This window comes from Anas platyrhynchos, chromosome 6 (genome assembly GCF_047663525.1).
Source record: "Anas platyrhynchos isolate ZD024472 breed Pekin duck chromosome 6, IASCAAS_PekinDuck_T2T, whole genome shotgun sequence".
NCBI lineage: Eukaryota > Metazoa > Chordata > Aves > Anseriformes > Anatidae > Anas > Anas platyrhynchos.
The window spans coordinates 14,915,031-14,941,999 of NC_092592.1; the positions used below are offsets into that span (position 1 = coordinate 14,915,031).

A 26,969-nucleotide genomic window follows, 5' to 3' on the forward strand; every position below is an offset into this window, starting at 1 on the left:
GAAAATTCCGTACTGCATCTATTTATGACAATGAAAATCCAATGAAATAAATATTTTCTCTTGTTATTGCAGAGGCACACGTGCTCTAAAACCAACCACACCACTCAAAATATATTATTTAGACAATGAGCTAAATAATGATAAAGGTTAAGGATACCTCTGAAACAGTTATTTAAACAGGTAGAGCTAGATTTACTTATTTCACCTATGAAATTGCAGAGGGCATACTGAGGATATGTGCCACTGAAAATGTGTATACAGCATATCAATCCACACCACTGAAATTTTATGTCTTAGATCATATGCAGTGGTATGGGTACTGATGAGAGTTTGCTTTGCTGCTGAAAAGCAATTATCTAATGGTAAGCACCTGACAACACAGGATATGGTAAGAAAGTATACAACTCTGTATGCACTTACTAAATGTTTGGACTGTTTGGACAAACATTAAATGTTTTGGACAAATCTCCCAAGATTTGGCATCTTGGGAGAGCTGGTGACTTGGTTCTATCATGCGACACATAGCCCTTGCTGATCTGTTTGTTGTTTGCAGCAATTGTTTGACACATCATGTCTTAGGGGAATTCAGTTGTTGGGACTTAGTGAATTTGAAGCAATCCAATTATGATCATCAGATTAGTAGCTACCTCTAGCAAGCATGATTTCTGGTTTTGAGAGCTGGCCCCCGGAAAGGAAAAGCAGACATAATTCAGTATGGTATTGTAGGCAACTCTGTAAGTGGTTCAGAGTACAGATGGTACATTCAGATCAAAATCTCATTGCATCTCTGTTTTATGGGCTGCTGCGAAAATGTGGTTCTCATTTATTTATTATTATTATTACTCATTTCTTAAAAGCCAAGTATCCAGTCTAGAATTATAAATGCAGAAAGTGCTTTATAGATAGATTCCTGAAATTGTACATAATCTACAGAGAGTTAATGGGACAGAAAAAAAGGAGATATGTTAAAAAAAAAACACAAATGAAGGAGTGGAAGAAGTATAAAATAAAACTAAAGAGATGGTAGGCAGTGTTAAAAATGAAGTATTGCTAAATGCTCTTAGCTCTGTACCTGGGTCTCCCTTTTCACCTTTGGGACCATCTCTTCCATCTCTGCCTGGTAAGCCATTGACCGCAGGAGCACTGCACTGAATTACCGGGCAGGAATACCTATTCTCTTCAGGTTTATCTGTGTTAACTGAACTCATTACCAACATCAGTGAAATCCAAAGTACCAGGGCACTGAATGGCTGAAGGAGAGTCATTGGTATGGCCAAAGCTCTGCAAAAAATAAAGCAGATTCATATCACTAATTTCTCCATGAACATCATTTTAAAGGGTTGCCTAGGGAAGAGTTGCCTACAATGCCCAGGAAATATATTCTGTTTTCAGTCAAAAGAGCAAGAAGAGGGGGTAGCGCCTGAACCATTTCATCTAGACTCTGGTTGTATCTTCATGTATAAAAAACAGAGGAGAAACAGCCAAGCTTGTAAGAATATGAAAATCTCAAGGTGTAATGAGAATACCTAATAGAAACAGTCATCCATCTCTCATGCTGCAAATCCATTGTACTGTTTTCTTCATTGTATATGTAAACTTCAAACATTTCTCTTTATGCCAAATGAGTCACACACAGTTACAGTTTGGGACAAATCCTTAACTCTTGAACTATTGCCTTTCTGCAGGGATGCTTCTGTTCACAGCTATCAGGATGTCTAAATCTATACTGATTAATCTATTTCTCTTAATAACGTCTTCAGTGCCAGCAAACACCCACAGCTTAAAAGGACCAAAATTTTACATGTGTTTAGGTAGTTATTATCTGATTGCCTCCCGGTTTCTCCTTTCATACCTTGTACATTAATAAGTTACATTTCTTCCTCAGTATTACACCTCAGAGCTTAGGTTCTCTTGGATTCCAGATCTGCAATACTTTGCTGCCCTCTCTGAGCAGACTAGTAACAGGCAATAAGATCATGCTCTGCATGATGTTTCAACAAATTGCACCACTGAACTTATCCTGCATTTTCATATGATAGCCACATTTGATGCAATCATGTCCCATGTATTTTGTGTTTAACTGAAAACCAACCAACCACCAACAAAAAAACAAAAACCCTACAGCAAACACAAGCTGACAAACTTTTATAGTAAATGAGTGCCAAGTCAATTGACTTTGTTTTCTCCCAGTTCCATCAGTCAGCTTAAAATAGCAAACAAGTTTAAGTTCTGCTAGGTTACCAGAAATTAGGGTAAGGAATCAAATCCAGCTTGAATATTGGTAATAACATCATTTATTTCTCTTTACTTTAAGCTTCAGGAAAAATTTCCCATGGAGAGCAGACTCCCTAGTCATGTTTTATCTGATAAAGTACAATACAAAGTGTAATCACTAGCATATTAATTTCTGTAAGAACATTATCATTACAAAAAAAAAAAAAAAGGCAGAGCTTTAGAAGCACCATTTTTCCATATACTTCTCTGTGCTACTTTTAGGCTCAGCTCATAATCTAGAGCAATGGCCTATAATAAAATAAAATACAGTAAGGTATTTAGATGGCCAATGTAACACAGCTATAATCTTAGCTTATATTTTTTAGCCAGCTTCATGAATGAAGCCAGTTCTTTTCTTCTCTCTGAGGGTTTCTTCCTGGTGGATTTTAATACTGTGTTAATTATCCAGTACCACGGACATTGATATCACTGCAGTCTCCCACAAACTCAGTAAGAAAAATATACTATTTATGGTCCAAAAAAAGAAAAATTGACAACAAAATGTTAGGCTCACAGTAAAGTTCTTTCCCTACAGAGAATCCTTCTCATACAGATCTTTGTTCTTTTTGCCTCCTAACCTGTCCTTCAGAAGCTACAACCTATTTACCTCCAAAGTTTTCCATGTTGACCACCCCATTTCTTTATTCTAGGAGATACAAAGTGCCTGTTTACCTTTGGGAAATTGGAGGCAGGGTTTCCTTGCAGCTAAATCACTTCCCCAATAGATTAATGATAGCTTGCAACAACAGTACTTTAGTTAAAAATGCAAAATGTTCCCAATTTCTCTGAAAAAAATAGGGGAGAAAAAGTAGGAAAACCAGATTTTGCATTCCATATTTAGATTTAGAGAAGATGGAGAATCCCGCATGTAGGATCATACTAAGTGTCGATGTAGCGACACTGCTTGGGTCCTGAGGCTTACACAGTTGCAGAATTTCTCAGCAGAGAGATTAAAATCAGGCTCTGAAAGATGTAATGACAATTCTTTTATATTTAGGAGGCTAGTTAGCTCTGGAGTAGATATAGGAGCTATTACTTCAAGATATAAATCTCAGGAAATTCTTCCATTCCTCCTTAAAAGCTGCTTTAGGACGTGATTCACCCAATGCTGGTAAACAGTGCAGAAGGGATTCTGGAAAAGGCAGCTAGGAGTCATTGCTCCAGTCCTAGTCAAGGCAGTGACAACTCTGAGTCATCAGCCCCAAAATCTGAGTTGGACAGCACATGATAGCCCTATTAAGTCAATCACTGGGAAACTGCTCCTCAAAAGTAAATATTACATTTATAGGGGCCAGAAATTAAACTGACAGAGCACATATTGCTAACATTCCTCCTCAATAGCTTGTCATAGACTTGTGGGGCAGCCAACAGAACTCCTTTCTAAGCAGCATGTCTGTACCTGCAAGGGTTGCAGGGCCTCTGTATAGTCAAATAGTTATCAGAGCAAAAGAGAGTTTTACTTACCAGCACCTTTACCTATCACTCTGTTGGCTTTCCTGACAGGCAGCGTGACAGAACGTAGTAGAGAAGAATTGGAAAAGACACCTGATGGATTTTATCTTGAGGACAAATCTGCCAAGACAAAAAAAAAATCCCTTTCATTTGTACTGAAAGCTGTAATTTTGGGCTTTATTTTGGGAAGAGGTGGCTTACTAGCTTATCTCTGTCTTGCACAACACTAGCGATTGCCTACTTCGACCTTACCACCCTCTTTACATGTTATTGCGTATGACATCCTGGGATTAAGCCCTTTGATCTTTGCATGGCCTTGGAGAGATATTGACTGTGTTACAGTACAACCAACAAAAATGTTGAATACCTGCAGGTACCACACATTTTGACTGTAAGATGTTTCCGCTTTATTCTGTCAATGGTTTAATTTTCAAATTGGTGATGAGGCTAAAATTCTCAATAGAGCTTGCATGGCCATCCAATTATGGTACCATTATGTAGATATGAAACATACAGCAAGAATAGTGTGCCTGTGGGGATATTGCCATGGGTAGCTCTGCAGAATGAATAACATAATACAGTTTTGAGGAAGAGATGTCTCTGGCACCTCTGCTTGTAGAAAACTTCCTTACCCTGTGTGAGGTAGCCCTGTTGGACATCTCCAGCTGCAAAATAAAATCAAATCATAATCTCCATACCTGTAGCAGTGGTGGGAGTGATCTTGTTCCTAAGGTCCTATTTCTGGGGCTGATATTCTCCGATGAGATCGAGTCAGATACAGATGTTGTAGCCTGCCAGGCTGCATCACTGTCTTTTCTGTTCAGGAGCTACAATAAATTTAGTGTCAGTAAAAATAAAATGAAAATATCAATTCAGAGCACTGCTGTTTTTCAAATGTGATTTGCTAAAATCATTGCAGACCCAACACCATTAAAAAGGAATTTGGATTTAGAGATTTATTTCTTCAAATAAGCAGCTGGAATTTCTATACCAACCTTTGCTATTGTGGCTAGGAACCTGAATGTGGTATCCATTTGCTGTCAACACGTGACATCCAAGATTCACGTTGTCACCTTGTAACCTGTTAAAACATCTGGTTTATTTTTCCCTGTTGAAATTCTTGAAGGTTTCTTTCCTGCAGAAGTGGAAGCATGTAGTAGATAGAGTTCTTAGCAATTTCCCTACTCCCAGTTCTCACTAGCTCAGAACAACAAACAGTATCACGTGAAGCATCTTGTTGACCTATAGTTTATCACACACTAGAAATGTTACTAAGCTGTAGCACAACAGCATGTTTACGCATTATCCAAGCTTACAGGACTATTGCACATTCCTGCATCTAGTGATAAATAATGCTCATAAGGGCAGGTGGTTCTTACCTCAAAATTATTAGGAGGTTTTCTTCATGTCGTTTCATTTTTTATCTCCTTATTTGTATACAGACTTCCCTTCCTCCAGCTTTATTTGAGTACTCAGTTCCTCACTATTTAGATGCTTGAAATCTTATACCTTCTTTCTGTATATCACTCTTTGTGGGAATGGTCTTTTCTTATGTCTGTCTGCTCTTTGATGTATGGTGCCGCTCCCTGCAAATTTCCTTGGAGAAGCAAGCAGACTGGCACGTGAGAACACTTGGCTTTTGAAGTTTTAAAGTTGACTTTGGAGCCATCAGTTTTGAGTACTCTTCACCAGCAGCAATATCATATGGGAATAATAGAAGTGGGAGCTACATCCAATTATTTTCATCACAGCATAGCAGGGTGACAGCTTCTAGAGACTTGCAACAGAATATATGGCTAAAGCAGTGGATAGAAATGCACAGCCAGCTCATTGATTCACTTTGATGTCAGACCAATAGTGTGCTCTTATCTCCAAACCAGGAGCTTAAAAAGTATTTCAAACTTTTCACTGAGACAACTAGAGGCAGGAATACCAAGTTCTGAAGAACAAGACCCTAGGAATAACCTTGTTTCAGAAAACCCTCAGAGCAGGCATTATGGAGCCCAGCTCTAAATAGGTGCTCATACAGAGGGCTTAATTAAAGCCCTTAGGAAGATGTAAAGTGGAAGCTGTCCTGTGCAGGATCTTTTTCTTCTGAATTAGTAGTGATTTATCCCTTGCCTTTGTAACCTACCATGCATCTGTATTTCTGCACAGCAAGAAGGATGGAGCAGAGCTGAATCTCTTAGTATATTTCTTTTTACTTGTCTGCCAGCCCCAAAGACTATGTGGATGAATAGTTGTTTCCTGTGTTGGGCCACCACCTTGAGTCACTACTAATAAAATCTGTGGATGTCCTGCACCCACTCTATATATTAAGAGCAAAGAAAAAGTATCAATTGCTGTGACAGACGGAAATTTCTATAGCAGGACACACTAGGAACAACGCCATAGCAATTAACACAGATAAGTAGGAGTAGGAATAATATTGTGATTAGAATTATAGTCTCACCCTTTATTCACTGTAGCAATTAGTACAAGCATCAACACGTAGAAAAGTCTGAGTTCATGTTACTGGAGTCTGTCTTTGAAACTAGAGACCTAAACAAGGCATTCCCAGCTAGTTTCCAGTGGGTGTTAATGATAACCAGATATTCTTTTATTTATTTTTCTATCAGGGGCCAAGGAGCCAGGAAACTAGGTACAAAGCTGATACCAACTCCTCCTCCCTTAAACTTTAAATGATCGCATTTTAGTTTGGACCTGTGCTTATAAACCAAAACCTATTCCTGTTTTTTGCTAAATACAGACCCTACAGAGATGCTGGTCTATAGTTCAGAGTTAGCAAGGCTCAACATAATCTTTAGAGAAGCAGTAAGACAGTGAGATCGATCTGAAGCACACCTGACAAAAACAATTTTCTTCACTTAGAGGAAGTTCAGGTGTGTTTGAGGTTTCAGACAAAATTCACAGTTCACATAGTGTCTCCTCACACAGGGAACAGACTACTAAAAACACACATACTGAGTTCCTTCTTTTCCTTTGAATATTAACTGCTTGAGCTTCCAGCCACCTGAACTAAAAGGCATCCAACGCTTTAGGAGCTCATAAAATACTGTTTGATTTCCAGATTTTCACTTTACTTACAAAAGATGATGTAGAATGGCACTTTTGTAAGACAAGTTGCTCATTTTGTTAATTGATAAATCAGGTAAAGAATTCTGGAGGGTTTTCTTCATACTAAAAGGAAAACATATCAGGCACTGGCCTCTCCAAGCACATGACAGCTGAGACACACTTGCTGTTGAAGTATCAGAAGCTGTTTTTGCTTCTCAATTTCAGTGCACATTGAGAAAGATTTTGTGACAATTTAGATAAGAATCCAGATATACATTTCACATGGATTTGCTAGAACACGATAGCGTCTGGTTGTTCTAAAAATTCTTTAACATGCACAGTACAGCTTGCAAGGCACGGGGTAGCTACTGAGATCAGTCACTCAGGGATGTGTCTTAGGTGTGATTATGGGATCAATTGAATCCTTTTCCTGTTTCAACAGAATCTTGCCTTTCTGTCTTTTACTGATTCTAGAAAAGAGTCTGTCATTAGAAGGGTTTTCTGGACTTGCATTTGCACAGCTGATCCAGAAGTCAGCGACAAGGGAGAACAAGAGAGGCTAACCACTCAATTGAAAGCATAGCCAGTAATGAATAAAGTGGCCAGGTAGTGACCTCTGGTGGACAGCAACAAGAGTGTTAAATATGCATATGTATTCATGAGACTAGCTGATTCATTTAACTACTTTACTTCCACTGACTTGAATATTTTTTAATATTATACCATAATCTAACTTTCTCCTTAAACCAGATTTATTTAATGTAAAACTTGGAAACCAATACCAGAGCAGTAGTCTTGAATCATAAACTTTAGAAACCTCTGTCCCAAAAAAAGATTATTGACTTTCCATATAGTAACACTATAGTTTTAACAAAGTGAACCAAAGGCAATCTTTCAGGTGATATAAAATTACAAAATTACAGGCAATTTATTTCAAAGGGAACAGAGTCCTCCTCTGAGGGCATGTCAATAATTCTACAAAACACGTTTTCACAGATAGGGTGAGGTGCTGGAATCTGCTGCTTTCATCAGCACACGCAAGGTGCTGATCACAGCCTCTGTACTAAATCATAAAAACTTTTATAGCTGTGCACTAAAATACAGAACATCCCTAAGGACCTCATCTTTTCCCAACTAAATGTTGCTGAAGAGAATCGTAAGCTTTGGAATTCCTTTTGATATTGTGGCCTGAAGAGGCTCACAACACTGGGCGGTGGGGCCCGTATTTGTGAAGTACATGCACATTCTGAGAGACCATGAACTTTGTGCAGATCCACGTAGGATTGCAAGCTCCCTCTTGGTGGTAAGAGTCGCTTGCCCTTCCTACTGTTTCTCAGTTTCCACCTGGAAACTCCAAGAGCTTGCCTGGGTCTAACAGTAGATACCAGAGAAGGTTTGGTGTACAGAAATAACACAGTGAATTTTTTCCCAAAGAGCACCAGTCTGTCTTGGCAACAGTTGTCCTGGCAACAAAGTCTCCTAGTAGAGGATCATGGCTGCTGATCCATGGAAAGTGATCCCTGAGTCATTTTCCACAGGGCCAGGGATCAGAGCTGAGAGCCCCCCACCATTTGGCTTTTCCCCCAGCTCCCATTGTGAGGAGCTCCCATGAGCTAAGGACGTTAACTGGAATTCTGCCTCTTGACCATGGATCCAGAGCATATCAATTGCAAGGCACATTAATAGGCAGCACCCTTACAGGCACTTTTTTTTTTTTTTCGTTTTAGCTAATTGTGTTAAGGATTGGCTTAGCTCTCCAGTAGAAGACAAAAATTGTACTGAAAAATAACATTCAAATGTAAGTCAGGCCAGCCACGACAGTACTAAGCAAAGCACAGATAAAAGCAGCAGCACACCTTTCTGTCTAAGATCTTCAGAAGTTCATATGAAAGCTTTGAAGAGCTGCACAGCTTTCAAAGGAAGGCTCCACTGCACTTGTAGCTGCACAGCCCCAGACAAGGACCTGCAACAGACGCACATCAGGGAGCTGGAACCGTGAGCTCTTACCTTAGACAGTGCTTCCATGCTCAGCTCTCCCTGGCTGCATGTTATGACTTGATTGATCTTGATTGCTGAAGTGGCATTACTGTAAGTCTGTATCACTCCAGGACAAAGCAAGTGCTATGTTAATCACAGCTCTTTCCCCTGCGCATCATATAGCTACCACTCATTGATTAAACGAGCAACAGATTGAAGAGTGAGCAGAAACTTCCACTACCATGATTTGAAACTGATCCGTTATAAGAATCAGGAGAACTGCCTGGGTCCATTTGGGCTCAAAAGGTCCACCATGAGTGTGAGGATGAGCAGGGCTGCACTAGGATGTCCGGGTCCAGAATCAGCAGGGCTTCCAGCCATTTCTCAGAAATGAATCTGAAAGAAACATTCCTGTTTCAGAAAACATAATTTTTTATTAAAAGCATTTTGTTCTGGAATATTTCTCTCTGTTCATTCTACTTCTTTGATATGAACTATGCCAAACTATGCATATGTTTATTTAGTCATGAGTATTTGGACACATGGCATTTTCAGATAAGAGGAATGCACAAGAGTTTATTAGATGATAGTGCAGCCATTGCATGAACTAATCTTTGCAGAAAAAGATTTGAGGCAGAGTAACTTTTTCCAGCAGTTTACACTACTTTTTCCATTACCTGCACAGTAAATGTTTCAGGAGACTGTTAGGCAGGTGGACTAACAGAGACTGTCAAGGAGGGAGAAAAAAAGCACCTGTGGCAATAAATCATACAGACAGAAAACTGCATAGAAAATACTCGGAGCTATGTAAAATCCCACTTCTAACCTACACTAGTAAACAACTTGAAAAAATGAGCGCAGACATAGAAATTATGAACTGACTACAAATCAGCTGCAAACACATTAAAGGCCTGTATTTGTTCAAATACATAATTCATAATGAATAATTTGAGCAGTAGTTGTATGCAATTTATGTTGTATAAACTTTGGTAAATACCTGTAACCAAAAGCTGGTTTAAAGAATTAACGAGCAATCTCTAAATAAAATTCTATTACTAAATAACCCCCTTCCCAAGTTACAAAGCCATATGTTTCCTTCGACATATATTCCGATATTTCTGTGAGCAGCTAGGCTAGGCCTTGTAATGTTGTGATACTGACAGTTTATGCCTGATGAAGCTTTTGCTAAACAGGGGAAGAAACAACTTTTTGAGAAGTCCTTAAAGTATTTAAGGTTCAACAGCAATACTACCTCTACATAGGTTTACTCTATGTAGTTACATTTCTAATCAAAGATCAATTTAAAAAAAAAAAATTGGTAAAGGAACAGAAGGATTTTTTTTTTTTGTCTCTACCAAAGCACTTCCGCTGACCTTCTGTGCTTGTTTAGACATGAAACATAGAAATGAACATCTCAGGTTTAGAGGTGTTACAATACAGTGTAGCACATCTGCACAGTCTGAATTGATGTACCACCCTGGCACAAGTTATGCTTTTTAGTGACTATAAACAATTAAGAAATTCATATTTCACATGTCTTTTAGTCAGCTGATTCAAAATCTTTTCCTACACACCATGACACACTTATGTCATTTTTACCTTCACCAAGAAAACAGCTACATACTATTACCAGTTAGCTACACATACAAACAATAAGCACAACTTCACCAAAGACTAATTTGTACACCCAGGATATCCTTCCCCTCTCAACTCGTCCTTCCCATCACTACCTGGCAAAATATCTCTAATATGGGTACAAACAAAAACATGTCCACATACCCATGCACCTGAGTGACTGTGCTTACATCTCAGTCCACAGCTTCTTTGACCTCAGTGATGGCTACAGAGAAGAATGACAACTGGGTTTGATGTGCACAAACTTCACACAGTTCTGCACTAATTCTGCACTAAATTTGAATATTATGTCAAACAAAAACAAGTCGTGCTAAAGCAGTATCACCAGAGTCATTAGTAAACCAGATGGTTTTGAATTGTTGGAGATAATGAAGAATGTATACACCTGAACCCACCCTCCAGCTATTACACCCCCAAATTATTATACAGAGAGAAGAACTTCTGTGGCTTTAACAGTTAGCTGAGTTTTTACCAACAGTTGAGACACTGTAGAGCTTCCTAATGACTTTTTTTGACTTGGATCACACACATACCAGTGATAATGTTCAACTAAACAACAAATCAGCGTTTGCACAGAGATGAAAGACCTACAATACCTGTAGTGCAGTATTTTGTATTACCTACTTTCCACTACTATTTTACCAGCTTTCTCATATTCACTTTGTCATGCAAATGGCATGTTTAATTTCCTATTATGTTTCCATTTATCCTCTGCTTCGAAAGCAGTTTTAGAGTTCTGAATGGTTTTGGAATAGATTCACAGCTTGCCACAGGGCAGATGCCATCTTGCAGGTTGAGCCTGTTTAGAGACACACTCCAAGCTTTACTCAATTGTTTGAGATGCATCCAGAGGTTGCTACGTAGCAGACGGGCAGTTAGGCAGAACAAGCTCTTCCTCCTCAGCACCTCCTCTAGATATAACTCTTGAAAGCACAAACAACACTGTTGAAGTTTTGCCTTTTGTAAATGGAAAAATTACCCAACATTGTAGAATAAACCCACATATATATACATTTTTAACCCCCTCCACAATGCAACTAGTTTATGGCAGCAACTACACAACTATTGGTTGTCATCAGTCATTGCTATTCAGATATCAAAGTTGTTTAATTTCTCTAAAATGTGTCTTAGCATTCGAAAACTATTTGTTAATGAATTGTAACTGATCTTGCCAAAAATATGGAGGTTAACAAGAGTTTTTGAACCCGGGATTCTGAAACACTAGATTTTGTAAAGAGATTGAGACAAAGATATGTTGATACATTGAAAAATGCAATAATGGGTTTGTTTATTTATTATGACAGAGCTCCTTAGCTCACAGGTACTTCTTGGTCACATCCCATCAAACAGGAGTTTTGCAGCTCCAGAATAATAAGAATGACTGTTATTCTGTTAGTCACTTACCTCATATAGTCTGAATAACATTTACATGACTAGTAGTTTGAATAGAATCTTCAATGATGTATACATTAGAACAGAAAAAGTACTCCCTGTGACCTGGCACAGACTTTTTCCTGTTAGTAATTGCTGCAGCAGGCAAGCAATGGCTGCACTCTAGAGCCCCTTTCCACTAAAGCCTGAAGACGTTTGTAATCTTTTCGAAAATCTGGTAACCCAAAGTTTTCATTGACCTCAATAAGAGCTGTAGGTTGCCAGAATTTTTAAAAACATACCCATTATTTTCAAAGCCTAATTTTAATGTATGAGTTTAAATAGCATGTGTAAATGCAGAAATAATTCTGAAAGATGTGGAACAGATCCCCAGCACCTCCATATATATAGGAGAAGCCCTGAAAAACAACCATCTGTTTCTCCCAATGTTTTCTAACCTGTGTTTAGATAATCTTAGGAGACTTCACAGCTCTTCATACATAACTGTGAAACAACTACTAAATGATAGATAAATAAGGTCATGGGAGGATTTATTGTTGCTAATGTCACTTTGCTGTAAGAGGGTATGTTCATTTTCTTTTAGTGAGTCACTACACAGCAGACATTGTCTGTTTGTCTAAAAGTGATAAGGAGGGCAGGTCACAAGAAAATTAATTTTCACTGATGACAAAACAAATGATGGAACAAAGTCATGTGGTTGACAAACTGCAGTATGAAATCCAAGCAGGAATGCTAAAACACTGATGATGCAAGTTAAACCATAATGGGGATATCATTTATCCCCATTATCATTTACAGTCCAAAACGTTACTTAAATCTGATACACAGGCAATATATTAAGTAACATGTACATTATACCAAGTGACAAATAACCCAGGTACAGATTAAAGAGGCAGAAATTTTACCAGGATCCATCTTTCCACTTATGCATTTGTCCGTTCTCTTTTTACCACTCCATTTCTACCAACTCCCTGTCCGAGTTACAGGATTTTATTACATACATGCCTAAGCATTTCTTCTGCCTGTTAGTATTTATTACAGTCAATGGTCTCATTATGCCTACCTGCTACTTATTCTATAGCACTGCTCTCTGCTGACTTCCTTAGAAAAGCAAGCAGCCCAGCAGCTTGGCAAAGAGGAGCTTTTGAAGTCTCAAGTCACCTTCAAAAAAATGGTTTTGAATATTTTTCCACTGCCAATCATGTCTTTTGGGAGCAGGAGATTAAGGAGGACCCAGAAGCACAATACATCTAAATTACTGTCAGCACAGCATAGCAGAGTGGCAGCTTCTAGGAGCCTGCTGAGCAAGGCCACGCTGTTTCCCTGAGTGACCCACATGCAAGAGCACTGCATACAAATGCACAGCCACTTTGCCAATTTACTTTGATGTCAGTTCAGCTGAGTACTGCTACTCCAAATGAAAAGTTTAAATGGGTTTCCAGCTCTGTAGTTCTCTGAAAAGGGGATCAGGATCAAAGGGGTCGTGGAACAAGAAACCCTTTGAGATGGCCTTTACATCATGGCGTTAGTAAGATCCTGGAGAACGACTTCAGACAGATCTCTGAGGAATCTGTTTTAACTCTGAGAAATGTTTCTTGAAGGAATGTTGTATTTCTTGTATGAAGTAATTGGCCGTGGTTTATGCCACCAGCATACCACCACCTGCCATGCAATAGTTTGGCCGCACAGCTCAGCTGTGCAAAACAAAGCCTGCAACTTCTCAGGTGCCCACATCAACTGCGAACCACATCTCTGAATCTAATTCACCTATATGGTGAAGTGACTAATGGAAACTGCTGCACCTCTGCTACGCCAGCTTCTCCTACCTAAAGAAGGACATTATTTGCAACTCTCACCCTGGAAAGTGCACATTTTTTTCCCTACTTTTATGATGTTTGTTCACCCTTCAAGGCTTCTGTCTATAATTGTAAGCTACTCCTTTTGTTTTCTGATTCCTTTAAGAAAAGGATGAACTATGCCACTCAGTTCTCATAAAGTCTTTAAATGTTCTGTTTGGACCACACAGCCCATATTTCCCATGATCTTTACCATTTCATGATCCAATGAGTTGAAACAAAGAAGTTGAAGAGAATGAGGTGAAGAGAAACAGTGCAAATAAAGCAAGTCTATACCATGGTTTCATTTGTATTGCAAACATTTGCATATTGCTCTCAAAACCACTAGACATAGGCCATAACAACTAAAAGGAAACCCTCATCTTTTGCTACAGGTGCAACGCGCAAGATTGAACTTTACAGATCTTAAATGGAATTCCAGAATACATATATTCATCTCAAATATATTTAAAAATTTCAGATGTTTGCATTTATATCCTTCTTGAATATTTTGCTATAATTAACAGAGTAATGGCTTTTTAAGTCTTCCTTTTGGTTTTAGTAAGATTATTTAAATGGAAATGAAGCATTGTTTTCTCTGCAGGTTTGCCCAATCAGGCTTAGTAAAATTATGTGATGGGAGGAGATACAATAATGAAAAGCTTTCTGTGCTACGCAGTGGATTTCTTCTTTAAGAGTGGGATAATTTAGACAGTAGTCAAATTTCCATGTAGACTAAACAACTGCACTGGCCTAAATATACTGCAAATAAATTAATTACAATTTCAGGAGAAAATGTGGTCTCTTTTGAATCTCAAATCATCACTAAACCCTAATACTTCATTCATTAAGAGGGATTTCTCTGGCAAATAGCAGCTGCTATTTGTTACTGTTTGAAATCACAAACTTCACTGCCTTACTTAATCTCAGAATATATTGGATTTATTGGAAAATGTGAAGCAATGATATTCTATTTATAGCAGTGCCATGATGATGAATGAGCATTACCTTAAGGTAAAATAATTATGGTGAGTTAATACTGGCCTTATTAGAAACATGTCTAGACTTCTGTCTTTATTACTAGCTAAGCTGGAAGGCTCCTCTGGCTGGGAAATTGCCACTGTTTTCTCTTGGTCTCCCTATCTTTCTGTAGTATCCTGCTTGCCATCTCTGCTACTCTGACGAATTCTGTAAGGAACAGAAATGCAAAACATTCCTGTCTCATATTTGCATAGACTGGCAATTAAACGCTCTTGACATTGACATTTCTAAAGAGGAAAATGTGGAAAGCAAAAGAAAAATACATTATTCAAATACCTGGCCTGAGACAATGATGGCAAGAAAAGAATTGTGTGTCGGTATGGCATATTTGCCAAAAGATTCATCTGAGAGACATTTCTGCCATCCTCTCCAGGCTGCTTACAGGGAAACTATGACAAGTGCCACCGCAACACCATAAGAGAAACTCTAGATATCTGATATAAAACTATATTAGAAAACCTCTTGAACAGAGGCTGATATTCAGAAGCAATAACAAAAAGTTTTGAAAGTTTTGCCAGGACTGAGGTAGAGTATATGCTTGTGGAAGACTTTTTTTTTGGTAAAGACTAATAAAGTGATTGCTGTGCTGGACAGAAGGGGCAAACTACCTTGCTTTGTGCCACTGCAGCTCTGGTGCTGATGCATAAGGCTGCCTGTTTTGACCAGCATGGATCCTTTCTCTTCCACGATGTCTTTTTCAGCTGCCTGCTAACACAGATGAGCAAATAAGTCACTATCCGTATCGAAAGGATGAGGAAAGGATAGAAGGCCTTGCTTGCTTGAATCAGAAAGGTTTAAATTTTTCTGCCTAAGTAACTTCAGTAAGATATAAAAGTACACTGCCTTAAGGATTTGCCCTAAAGGCATTAGTCTTCTATCCTTCCCTCAGGCAGAGATGGATTGTATGACCTTTCACAACCTTTAGGCAGCCCGCTCTTCTATAGTGCTGTTTTTTCATTGGTTTAATGCCTTAATAGTATTTTCCTGTGAGTGGCTTCATTTTATGAGTACTCAATCTGTTATGACACATACATTTGTGTTCATTACCCTTTTTTCTTCACTTGATAGTGAGAAATTTTCAGACCTTCTCTAAAGTTAAAAATAAGTTTCTTTCCTCTAGCCATCTTGAAACATCAGATTCCTGCAGAATTTAACAGTCAGGATGCTGCTTCCAATAGGTCCAGGCACATTAAGTTTTTCATATCAAATCATTTTAGTTTTACTGTAGGCATTTTAATTTGCCTTAATAATGAAAAACATTTCTTCAACTTTAAGCCATAGATGACAATAATGTCCTCTTCTCTTTACAATGTTTCGAGTGTGCTTGGTAAGGATGTTAGCTGAGTATGCTCGGATAGCTAATGAATCCCTTCCTCATTACTAGCAATAGCTTCTATTGGAAATAGTTCTTATGCCTATAAAATTGACATTTTTATAGATGTTTCCAGCTTTAGTTTAAAATATTGAGCTGGGTTATATACTACATACCTTCATGTTTTGCTTAAAAAAATGGTTTGAAGGATTCTTCAGAAAAATTGCTGAGGCAACTCCATCAGGAACAGACTTCATTCAGTATCAGACCAAAATGGATTTAGATATGGTAACCTAAAACTGAAAGTTCCATAATTATACTAAATCTGAAGATTTATAAACCTTCAACATAGCTATGCTCACAAGTCTTCTAAACATACTCTGAAGGGTGAGCAGAACTGTACTAAATGCCAGTTTAATGAATAGTTGAACACAGTTGTGAGCAAGAAAAATTGGAGAAAGAATTTTATTTATTTTATTTTATTTTTTTTTTTGTACCTGGCTGCCCTCCTGTCCCCCATTTGCTGTTTCTGTCTTTGCCTGGCTTTCTGTTCCGAGCAGGGTCACTGGTGTGGGTTTGCAGCGCTGGAGCTGTCGCCAGGAGCTCTCATTCCCAGGGCTGACATACTCAGCTTGGACGCAGCTCCATCATCTGGTCTGGAAGAGGTAGTGAAAGAGTCACTGTCAGGGCTGCTCGCTCTCCTCAGCTGTTCATGCTCTGTAATACATCTATACTAAATCAAGTTGCCTTGATTACCACTTTTTTTTTCTTTTTTTTTTTTTTTTTTTTTTTCTGCTGTTAAATACATAGCATGAATACTCAGTCAGCTCTTAAATAAACCCCTTAAGAAAGAAGCACTTATGAAAAAATTAATTTCACAAATCACTTAAAATTTGGAAACCCAAAGTGGCAAACTGAGGTTTTATTTCACCATCCTGTCAGAGCCTTGGCACATACGTACTCCCAGATGTATTTTTCCTCGCTTATAGTTGGGGGTGTGCAATGTCCCCTGAAAATAACAGGCCTTAGAAACGGGGCAGGTATCCAACATGCTTGGAAGCCTTTATTTCTCAAGTGTTAGGTGACGGGCTTGGCGAGGGCTAAAAAGCCTGGTAATTATGGGGGTATTTCTGGTAAGCCATTAAAACTGCAAAATTCAGCCCTTGTAATTCTGTATCTTTATATTCCATTTTGCTGTTTCACTTGTTAGCTGTAGCAAATGCCCAATCTGAGCTCACAGTTGCTCTGAATTCATGGAGTTTGTTCAAACAGAATTGCACTAACATCCAATTTAGTGACCTTAGATCTTTGTAATCAGCAGCCAGTAAAAATGCAGACTGGATCTATCAAATATACGTTTATCTACCCAGCTGTGAAAAAGGTAGATATGCACAGATAAACTGTGTTGTAAGTGTAACACCAATGTAATCCAAGGCCAGAATTATGCAATCTCAACAATAAGAGATAGCACATCAATATATCTTCTGTAAACCAGAAGATCAGAAATGTGGCTTGCCTCATACACATTTAATGTAGTGCCATATGTTATGTTAAACTCAGAATCATTTTAGTAGACCTATTATCAGAAAGTCATCTATATAAATGCAGACTCCGAATTAAAAATAAATAAACGCCACCTTTTCTGAATGTATCTTCACTGATAAATGACAAAATGAAAACTAGAGGCAGAAAGAGCACTTGGTTATTTACTCTGTAATTTTTGTTGCTTTACAGAAGTCTTAGCAGAGCTAATTTTGGAGTTCAACCTTCCATTAGCCTACTAAACATTTAGTGAAATGATCTAAAATCTCTCCCCATGCTACTTTACTTTAGATACATTTAAATAATTAATCTAAAAGATTAATCTAAACATGGTAAACACTTATGCTATAGCAGCAATAGAATTTCAGTTGTTAGCTAATTAACTGATATGGCTACTATCTGGCATAATGGAAATCAAATGTAGATTATTTTCTAACTTCCAGAGTACTTGAAAATAACAGAAACAATGTGCAAGTTACTACAAGCTACTGCAATGTACACTGTAGTGCAATGTAGACTTTGCCCATGCAAAGTCTACATTGAAGATTGATCAAAAGTCTAATAAAAGCAATGAAAATATTTCCACAGACCATGATGTCTCCAAATCATTCCTCTGTCAAAGTTAATTTGCATCATGTTGAACTTAGCAGTAAATCCAAACTCTGAAATTCAAACAGAAAGGATTTTTTTCTGTGCTATATCCAATTGACTTCATATTCTTCCAATCACATCTGGAATTCCTCCTGTTCTTTCCCTATATCCAGTTGTCATTTTACTGGCTTCTGTAGGATATCGAGATTGAATTATGGGCTACCGTGGAAGATGTTCCACAGAGGTTCCCATTTCTGTAAGGTTTATTGAAGGTTCAGGTGTAGATCAGATTTTATACTCCTCCTACTCCTTCCTTACATTATTCTCCTATCTTACTTAAATTTAAGATCATTTTTCTTTCCATGCACAGTATTTTTAATAATACTTGAGAAATTTCTAATTTTGCTAAAAAAAATGCTGAAAGATTCTTTGCAAACCTCCTGACAATCTTGAAGTAGGCTGATGTTCTGATAAGGGAGTACACTCAGAATTTATCACCTGTTATGCCAGTTATAAATTCACTGGCATTAAAGAAACAATGAGGAGATTCTAATCTAAAGAAATGTGGATTGGAATGGTTCAGTTCAGTTCAGTGGAAGGGGCCTTCGGAGGTCACCAAGTCCAACTACCTGACAACTTTGGGGCTCACCAGAAGTTACTGAGGGCAGTGTCCAAATACTCCTTGAATACTGGCAGGCACAGGGCACCAAACACCTCACTGGGCAGCCTGCTCCAGCCCTTGGCCACCCTCACAGGAAAGCAATGTCCCCTCCTGCCCAGCCTGATCTCCCCCATCGCAGCTTGGTGCCAGTGGTGCCCAGGGAGCAGAGCCTGGCATCTGCCTCTGCACGAGGTTGCCTCTCAGCCTCTTCTCCTCCAGGCTGGGCACCCTGAGCCTCCTCAGCCTCTCCTCACAGCACCTGCCCTCCTGCCCTTGGCTGGCACTGTTGCCCTCCTCTGGGAGGAAGTCACCAAAGTCCTTCCAAGGACCTTAACATCCTTTTCATACTGCGGAGCCCAGAACTGCACACAGTATTCAGAGATGAGGCTGCATGAACACTAAACGTAATGGGAAAATCACCTCTTTTGCCCATCTGGCTCTGCTGTATTTAATGTGTCCCATGTACTTCAGCATCTAAGCAGCTAACACACAGCTACACCACCACCATTACAGCAAGGTTGAAGACTAGTGCTTACCTTAGTTTAGCAGCAGGCAGGCAGGCACTGGAACTCTGGCAGCTTTATGTTTCTCAGAAAAGGTTCTCAAAAGTCTGCAGAAAAAAATCCAGACACACACACAAGGGTCAGCTTCAGTCTTCTTTCCCCTGAAAGCATCACAAACTTGGGTATGTTACCCCTAACCTTACATCTGTTCACTTCAGTGCTCCTTCATGCTGTCCGAGCTTGTGCCTTCAGCTGCAGCCCCACGGTGAGCCCAGCTGAGGCTGAGCAGGGCTCAGCTGGAGTCCCATCTCAGAAACCCTCGTCCCCCTAAGCCAACTGTAGCCATAGGTATCCTGGTCTGTAGCATACCTAGCTTCTACCTGGATCTTGAACATTGCTTTTGCGTTTTGTTCCAGGACTTTAACGTTTAGTACGGTCTAAAGGTATCCAAATCTTTCATTCTTGAGCATTCATTTAAAACAGACTTTCAGCACTACACGATATAAACCAGTAGTTCTTTGGATCAACTAAAAAAAGAGGTTAGAGCCATGAAAAAACAGTAAATAAATAATTGCACATCCTGATCCATCTTTTGTCCTTTAAGGACATCCATCCCATTCCTTCATTTTAGAAGTATTATCCATGTATTTGGTTCCTATTTTTGGAAAGTCTGTGTTGGAGTAGAGCTAGCTGTTATCATTTAGGGATTGCACCAGAAGAGGAGGATGTGAAACTGGTGGTAGCGGTACCATGCAACTGCTCACCAGCTCAGTTGTAATCACGCGATCTTGATGCCAAGTAAGGTACATATTTTTCAGTACTATTAAAAGCCTCAAGGCATGCTAAACATCTACAACAGAACTTATTTGCATAAATACATGCATACAAAAATGTCAGTATTCATAAAGATGTTTTAAATCTTTAGTCTTTCAGGCAGGTCTTGTTAAATCATAAATGTTCAAACAGTTCCTCGTGCTTGAACATTCCTTACTTCATGTCCATACAAAGAGTCAATTTGTTGAAGTTGCCCTCTAAGGCATTTACAAATTGCACTAAAATATCTGTACACTTAACATTTGAGTGCTCCTACTGAAGTCCTGCGATTTTTGTGCTACAGAGCTAATTGTGCAACTACAATATGTAGGTGGGCTTTTTAGGAAAAGGAATTGCTGTATTTGTAACCTCATGTGCTTGCTTTAAAACTACTATTCTTGCAATATTTCACTCTGCAATCACAACTGCACCCTTGTCACACCAATAATTTTGCTCATTTTTGCCTCAAGTTTCCTGCATTAACAGCATAAATTTAGAGCTGCATTTTTGCTGCTCTCAGGAGAGCATAAAAAAGAGCTCCATATTTAATATCTAAAAGGCAAACATGTTAAGGAAGTGAAACTGTGGCAATTTATGTATTGCTTCACCCTGAAAGAACAGATTTAAAAGACACCTAATGGACATCAGTCCCTTTGAAATTATGTTTCAGAGGATCTTTAACATAAAACCTTCCCTTAGAATCTGGCACATTAGACACATACATTTATATGCGTATGCCATTGATTAGGAGACAAGAGCTTTGGTTTCTCAGCTGTGCCAGTTTACAGTAAACAGGAATGGCACCAACCATTCCTAAATGTAGTTTGCACTGTGAACTGAATGAAATATAATTTAAATTATTATAATAAATTATAATAAACATATTATTAATAAATTATGCTGCTAAGGTGATGAAATAAATGAGTTAGATCATCATATGCAGTGAGTGAATACTAACAGTGGGAGTTATATTGATTACAATATCTGTGAATCTACAACACAAAATTAATACATCAGACAAGTGTTCTTCAAACAAATTTTCTTTCTATTCATCATCTTCTCAAACTTCAGTCACTGGCTTCTGTTTGTTTTTCACTGTTACCTGCCAAGCACACATGCCAAGTTCTGGCTATCTGGGCTTAGTTTTACAGAAAACTAATCACTTACCTTGTGATACAGCAAGAGAGGGGCAAAAGAGTCATGCGGCATAACTTGAATATTACTTTTCACATGGAAAAGTTACTTAGACTGAGATTTTTGGATGATGACCTTGTTTACTACACAATACAGAGCAAGGCTATCATATATTCTTGAAACCTTTACCTTAATTTAATACACCTCCAGCACAACTATATACCAAATCTAGATAATACAGATTTCGCAAAATAATTTTATTTAAAGAGTTAATCAAGTAAACTTGCCTAGAACATGGAAACTATGCTGGAGCTATCAATATCCAAAAGCTCTATCTGCACAACGAGCAAAGAAAAATCCACACTGAGAAAAATACTTCTCTGAAAGAGTGGAAGATCTCATTTTAAATACCTAAATACATTGTGCTTTTTGGCATGAAAAGAAACAGAATTGCCCAAAGTAAGGGCAACATTAGGTCAGAGAGAAAATACAACATAAAGCAATTAACTACAGAGAAGTGTACAATTAATTTACTCTTTGGGGACATGGCCTGATCAGAAACAATTTATATATATATATATATATATATATAATATAATATATATATAAACAAATTGTTAGAAGGTTTATGCTTTTAAAGACTTATTAATCTGACCCAGAATGACTCATAATCCTTGGGTCATTCAGCAGCTTTATCTCTGGCAGTTTATAAACTCTGTCACGATCCCCTCCTCTCTAGTCGAGGCCCCAGACTCAAAAAATCCTTTCCACTGAACCTTTTCTGTTGTTTCTTTTTCCCCCTCACGTTTGCTTGAACTCTGCCCTTACTCCATGTAGTCTGAACAGGGTTGATACATTGCAGCATTTTATTGAACCTTTTTCAAGTAATAGATATGACATTGCTGACTTTATTCAAAATTGCATGTGCTCAGTTACCCAACAAGGTCATGCTTCCAACAGATATTTTGGCAGTTAGTGAAACATTTGTTGTGATTCAGTCAGTTCTAGCCTCAAGGTTTTACTCGCCCGACAGAGAAGCTTGCTCAGTATTTCTATAACACTTTATCACATGTGGCTTTTCATCTCAAAAAAAAAAAAAAAAAAAAAAAGACAGAATCCATCTTTTGATCTTAATACATCATTTTTTTTCCCCATGGTTGCAAGTTAAGGGAAGTCCTAATGATATATGATGGACCATTAACTACAAAAAGTCACCACCAGGGTTCCATTTCAAGCCAAAACTGAAGAGATCAAGTGGATAAACTTATCCCCCAGGTGAAACACTTCAGAAAAAATGACTAGAAGCAGCGTATTCTGCTGCTTAAACATCTGATGACTGTAACTTCCATCTGTGCCTTGCTGAATTCTGGCAGCAGGCAGGATTATTTAGTCTATTATTGTTCAGCCAGCGGGAAGACTTTATTATGGCAGGAAATGTGGGACAGATTTCTCAAATGAAGGCAGCTCTCAGAACAAATTAGTAACTGAAGAAATAGGACTCCACTAGAATGATCTGATGACCTGCTTATCTATCGGCAGACTAGGCATTAAACAAAAATTGGAGTGATTTGTGATGTAGGATATTTAGATTTTGATTCAGCACATATCACTACCTCTTCAATCAATTGTGAGTTATTACTTAGAGTACTGAGTAAAATTAAGCCTTTTTAATAAATGAGAAAGGTTTATACTGTCATATGATAAGAGTAGAGATGAATTAAACTTTAATTCTTTACTTAAATTAATGAATTAAACTTTACTTTTAGTGAAGTTTATTCTAACAAAAGCATTACATACAATAAAATGTTCATACTTACCTGGTATGCCATGGAACAGCAGCTCTAAATCCTTTTTTTGAATATGTTCGCTTGTATTTTGTTACTTCAACAAAAATACTCTTTTAGACATATTTTAATAGTTGGAGATTGTACAGGGCACTTAGGTATAAGCAAGCAAAAATTTCATCATTTAACGATGTCCTTTAATTATGGGATTAATCTTCAAAGCCTTGTAGAGTACATGTGCAAAGTCTCAGAGAGAATTAAAGGATTACAGAGGATAAAAACCACACACAACACTAAAGGTACCAGTTGTTTAAGTGAGCAGTGATAATCAAAAGATGCACATACACTAAGGCTATATTTATACACATAGATTACACAGCATATGGATGAAGGAACCACTATTCTTCTGTCCCCTTATACCTGCAAAACATATTGAGACTAACATTTATGCAAGGCTGCTTTCATATTTTAAAATCAGCTCTTTCCTAAAACTGGGTGTTACGTATCACTTACAGTCAATCTCAGCAGGGGAGCTTCAGTGTATGATACAATAGTTCTCGGTCACAGTTCTTTATCCAATGGATTCTGAAGGTGGAAACTTCTGGTTTAATGTAGTCTCCCCCACAATGTTATTAGACTATTAAGTTAAAATATCTTTCTTTTCACGAGCTCTCCTAGATGACCACTACAGAGGTATACTTGCTTCAGCTTCAGAAAAGCTTGAGGTTACATGTGATTAAGAATCAGTCCTCATTCATGCTCATCTTGGCCTCTGGGAATTTCCAGATATGCTCCAGAATAATTTATTTAAATTATCATCATGTGAATTAAAGTTGTGAATGTATCTGAAAATACATTTTTACTAGCAGGTGGAAGATGTCAGTTCCTTTCTGCTTTTTATACCTACGCGTTAAAGCTAGTCACCCTTGATAAGTGTTTTGTTCCCAAAAATACTTAGGATAACGATAGCATCCCAGCTGAATAGTGTCAGCTTTCTCTTCTGCCCTCTGAGAAACTTGCAACTTGAAAGTGTATTTTGAATTAAATAACAAAGCGCAAAGACCGGTCAGATTTTTCCTTAGTTGAAGAGATATGATTCTATTTATGTTTATAAGTTACTGGAGAAACCTGTTGAATTAGGTCTCAAAAATTGTTTCTTGCTGAATTCTCTGGAGAATACTTAATACAGAATCTGGTGTCTTTGCCACATTACTTACGCTTAACAATGAAGAAGAACAGTCAGTCTTTTGAAATGAAATATAACATAAAGATATAAGGAACACTGAACATAAGTTATTTGAGATTATTGGATAATTTGTCTGTTATAGAATTCATATCTGTGCAGATAGCTAACATAAAATATATGCAACACAACTAAATTAAATGGTTCATAAATGGTTCACTGGCCATATGTCTGGCTATGTATTTCATGCAGGATATACTCCTAGACAGAAATATTTCCAATATGTATACTAATCAGTTCAGTATTTTCCCTCTTAAACATAAAAACATTATGACTTTGTGCCCAGAACCTCATAATATTAATTTAAAAATTAACATAGTTTTCTTACAACAAAACATTTTCTGAGATTTAGACATATAAACCTCCACAGTGCTCTGAAGTCCAAATTCCATTGTTAAATGCACCACAACACAGAAGAAATCTTGGAAAACAATCAGTGTAGGAAGGTGATTGGATCTGAATAGGAAGGTTAGGCTTCAAAAAAAATTCAGAGATGCAGCCAGGCTAGACAAGAGAGAATACTTTGTATGTAAAACACCACTACCTGCTTGCTTTTTATTAACACTAATGAAAGAAGAGATAGCAACATCCTCAGGCATCCTTGAGCACAGCTAAAGGTTGCTGTCTGGAGCCTGAATTCCTTCCACAGCTGTGCTGCAGACTCCAAATGCCCTGAGGAGGACCAGTAACTACCCAGCGAAAAATATTACAAGAAATGTTTAGCTCCACTGAGATATACTATGTGTTCACTGTATCCCTACATCAGTGTTCCAGTTGCTCAAATATGAGGAGACACAAACATATCAGAATGACATTTGATAAAAACTGACACCAACCAACCCCCTGGGTAGAGAAACTAAGCAAGAAAAATAATTACTTTTATCAATTCCTTGAAACGCAAATCCAACAGATCTGCTCTGCTATGACATTATTGTTACGTAGGATTTCCTGGCTGACAAAATAATCACATCCATTAAAGGGTAACCAGTGTCTGACCGAGAATGGAGAATGTGTTGGACTCAATCTCTCCTTGGAGAACTTTCATGTACTTTTGCTGTTCTACTTCAAATCCTACCTGAGGGCATGCAATCTAGCAGAGGCCAAAAAGGTCAAATTACTGCCCTTGTAGGAATTCCCTTAATCATTTCGCAATATTCTGTGTTTTTTTAAACACAAAAATAAGATGTTCTGTTTTTATATGGTTCTTTCTTTTCTACATTCTCCTCTTAGCTTCAGTTTAGAATGAGATGCCTGTTAAGAAGGTGGAGTCTCTGAAGCGATAACAAAACATTCTCCCTGGTTCTCTGAGTAGCATTTCAAATGCTACTAAGATGTAAGCCTGTCCCCAGTCTCTAGATCTGTCTTCTAGCCAAACTTTTGGAGCGGAAAATAACCTGATAAAAAATTAGCAAGCTCTCATTGCAAATGCACTCTTTTCCCTAATATTTGTTCTCTTATTTTTTCATTGCCAGTCGAAATAAAAACCTAAATACCATTCTATGATTATGAGGACTCAAACAAATAACAGTGCTAATCATATGCTAAGTGGCAATTTTATAAATTCTGAGTATAGTTCAAGTAAAACCAATCTGACTGAGAGCATTACATAGCCATAAAAGTAATATGAAGCTAAGCTTTATAATTTAGTTGCCATTTACATACATTACTTCCAATATTAGAAAACAAATTTGTAGCTCAAACTGTCTTCCTCAGATGCATTTAAAGTATATGAGATTAAAGAAGCTGTAGTTTAAATTACTGTAATGCAATTATCACAGATTATTACTTGTGACCCAAAAATGGAATTTGAATTGAATTTGGGATTGGTTTGGAGAGAAATGGTACTGCTGCCGAATTTTAGACGTCTTTCTAGCCACTTAGACAACAAAGTCACCTTCTACTTCTTATTGTGTTACATTTAATGAAAGCAATAAATTAAACTAGAAAACTTAAGTACTCATAAAACTGAAGGGAAACGTGAATGCCTTTGCATCTAAAACTGCATGTACACATTCACAAACAAAACCTACTAAAGAACTATGGATGACTTTATTCTGGAAAAAAAATGCTTTTCCTGAACCACTTTTGATTTTCAACAATGATTTTCCATATGGTTTCAAGGCCAACCAACAAGTACAAATATTCTATTAACAATGGAATAATAGTATGCTATTGCTTTTATCCAAAAGTACTTCACATTCTTGCTCCTACACACTATTATCTAAAATTCTATGTAACATTTCTCCTTTCAGTTCTGTTCAGTAAAATAAATGTGTATACAAACACACAGGAATGTCATGTGGATAGATAAATGTAGAGTGGCTGGAAAAATGGTCTGGTATCACTTGGAAGGAACCTCATCTAGTGCACTGGAATCTGTTAATCAGTTCAGTGAGCACCACAGAGCAACTCTGCAGAGGGAAACATTTCAGAGCCTGGCATCCTCTATCTAACGTGCTCTTTTTTTTTTAAAACTTGTCTTTATGTTGCTTCTGTATTTTCTAACTTGCATACAGAGATGATCATGGAGAGGAGAGATATCAAAATATCAGGAAAAAGCAGGAAATTGGTATTAACTGTAAAGCACAACAGTATATTACTTCATATCTAAATCCCTTGCTATCTTGACAGAAAAATAAATTGTCTTGAATTTTGGAGCCAGGCATGTTTTAAGGATGAGCTCCAGGTCACTTAGAAAAGAGAAAGGGAGAAAATTAACTCTA

The 26,969-nt window shown here is 37.8% G+C and overlaps 1 protein-coding gene across 6 annotated transcripts in view; it reads right to left on the minus strand.

Moving 5' to 3' along the window:
* The window catches only part of MBL (mannose-binding lectin), a 274,988-nt gene that overhangs the window by 16,603 nt on the left and 231,416 nt on the right, over nt 1–26,969 (minus strand). Inside the window, exons 17-25 of one of the 6 annotated variants that reach the window (XR_011809996.1) lie at nt 19,306–19,379; nt 16,473–16,631; nt 16,152–16,274; nt 15,272–15,371; nt 4,722–9,156; nt 4,425–4,553; nt 3,739–3,846; nt 2,947–3,059; nt 1,255–1,281 (exon numbers count right to left, since the gene is read on the minus strand). Coding sequence is in view for 4 of the 6 variants with exons in the window: in XM_038180829.2 (XP_038036757.1) it covers nt 1,073–1,265 (193 nt within the window). In the remaining 2 variants the exon portion in view is untranslated. Of the gene's footprint in view, nt 1–1,072; nt 1,282–2,946; nt 3,060–3,738; nt 3,892–3,927; nt 3,966–4,424; nt 4,554–4,721; nt 9,157–15,271; nt 15,372–16,151; nt 16,275–16,472; nt 16,632–19,305; nt 19,380–26,969 lie in introns of those variants that run through there. The other 5 variants (XM_038180829.2, XM_038180831.2, XR_011809995.1 and 2 more) reach the window with 5 other exon arrangements.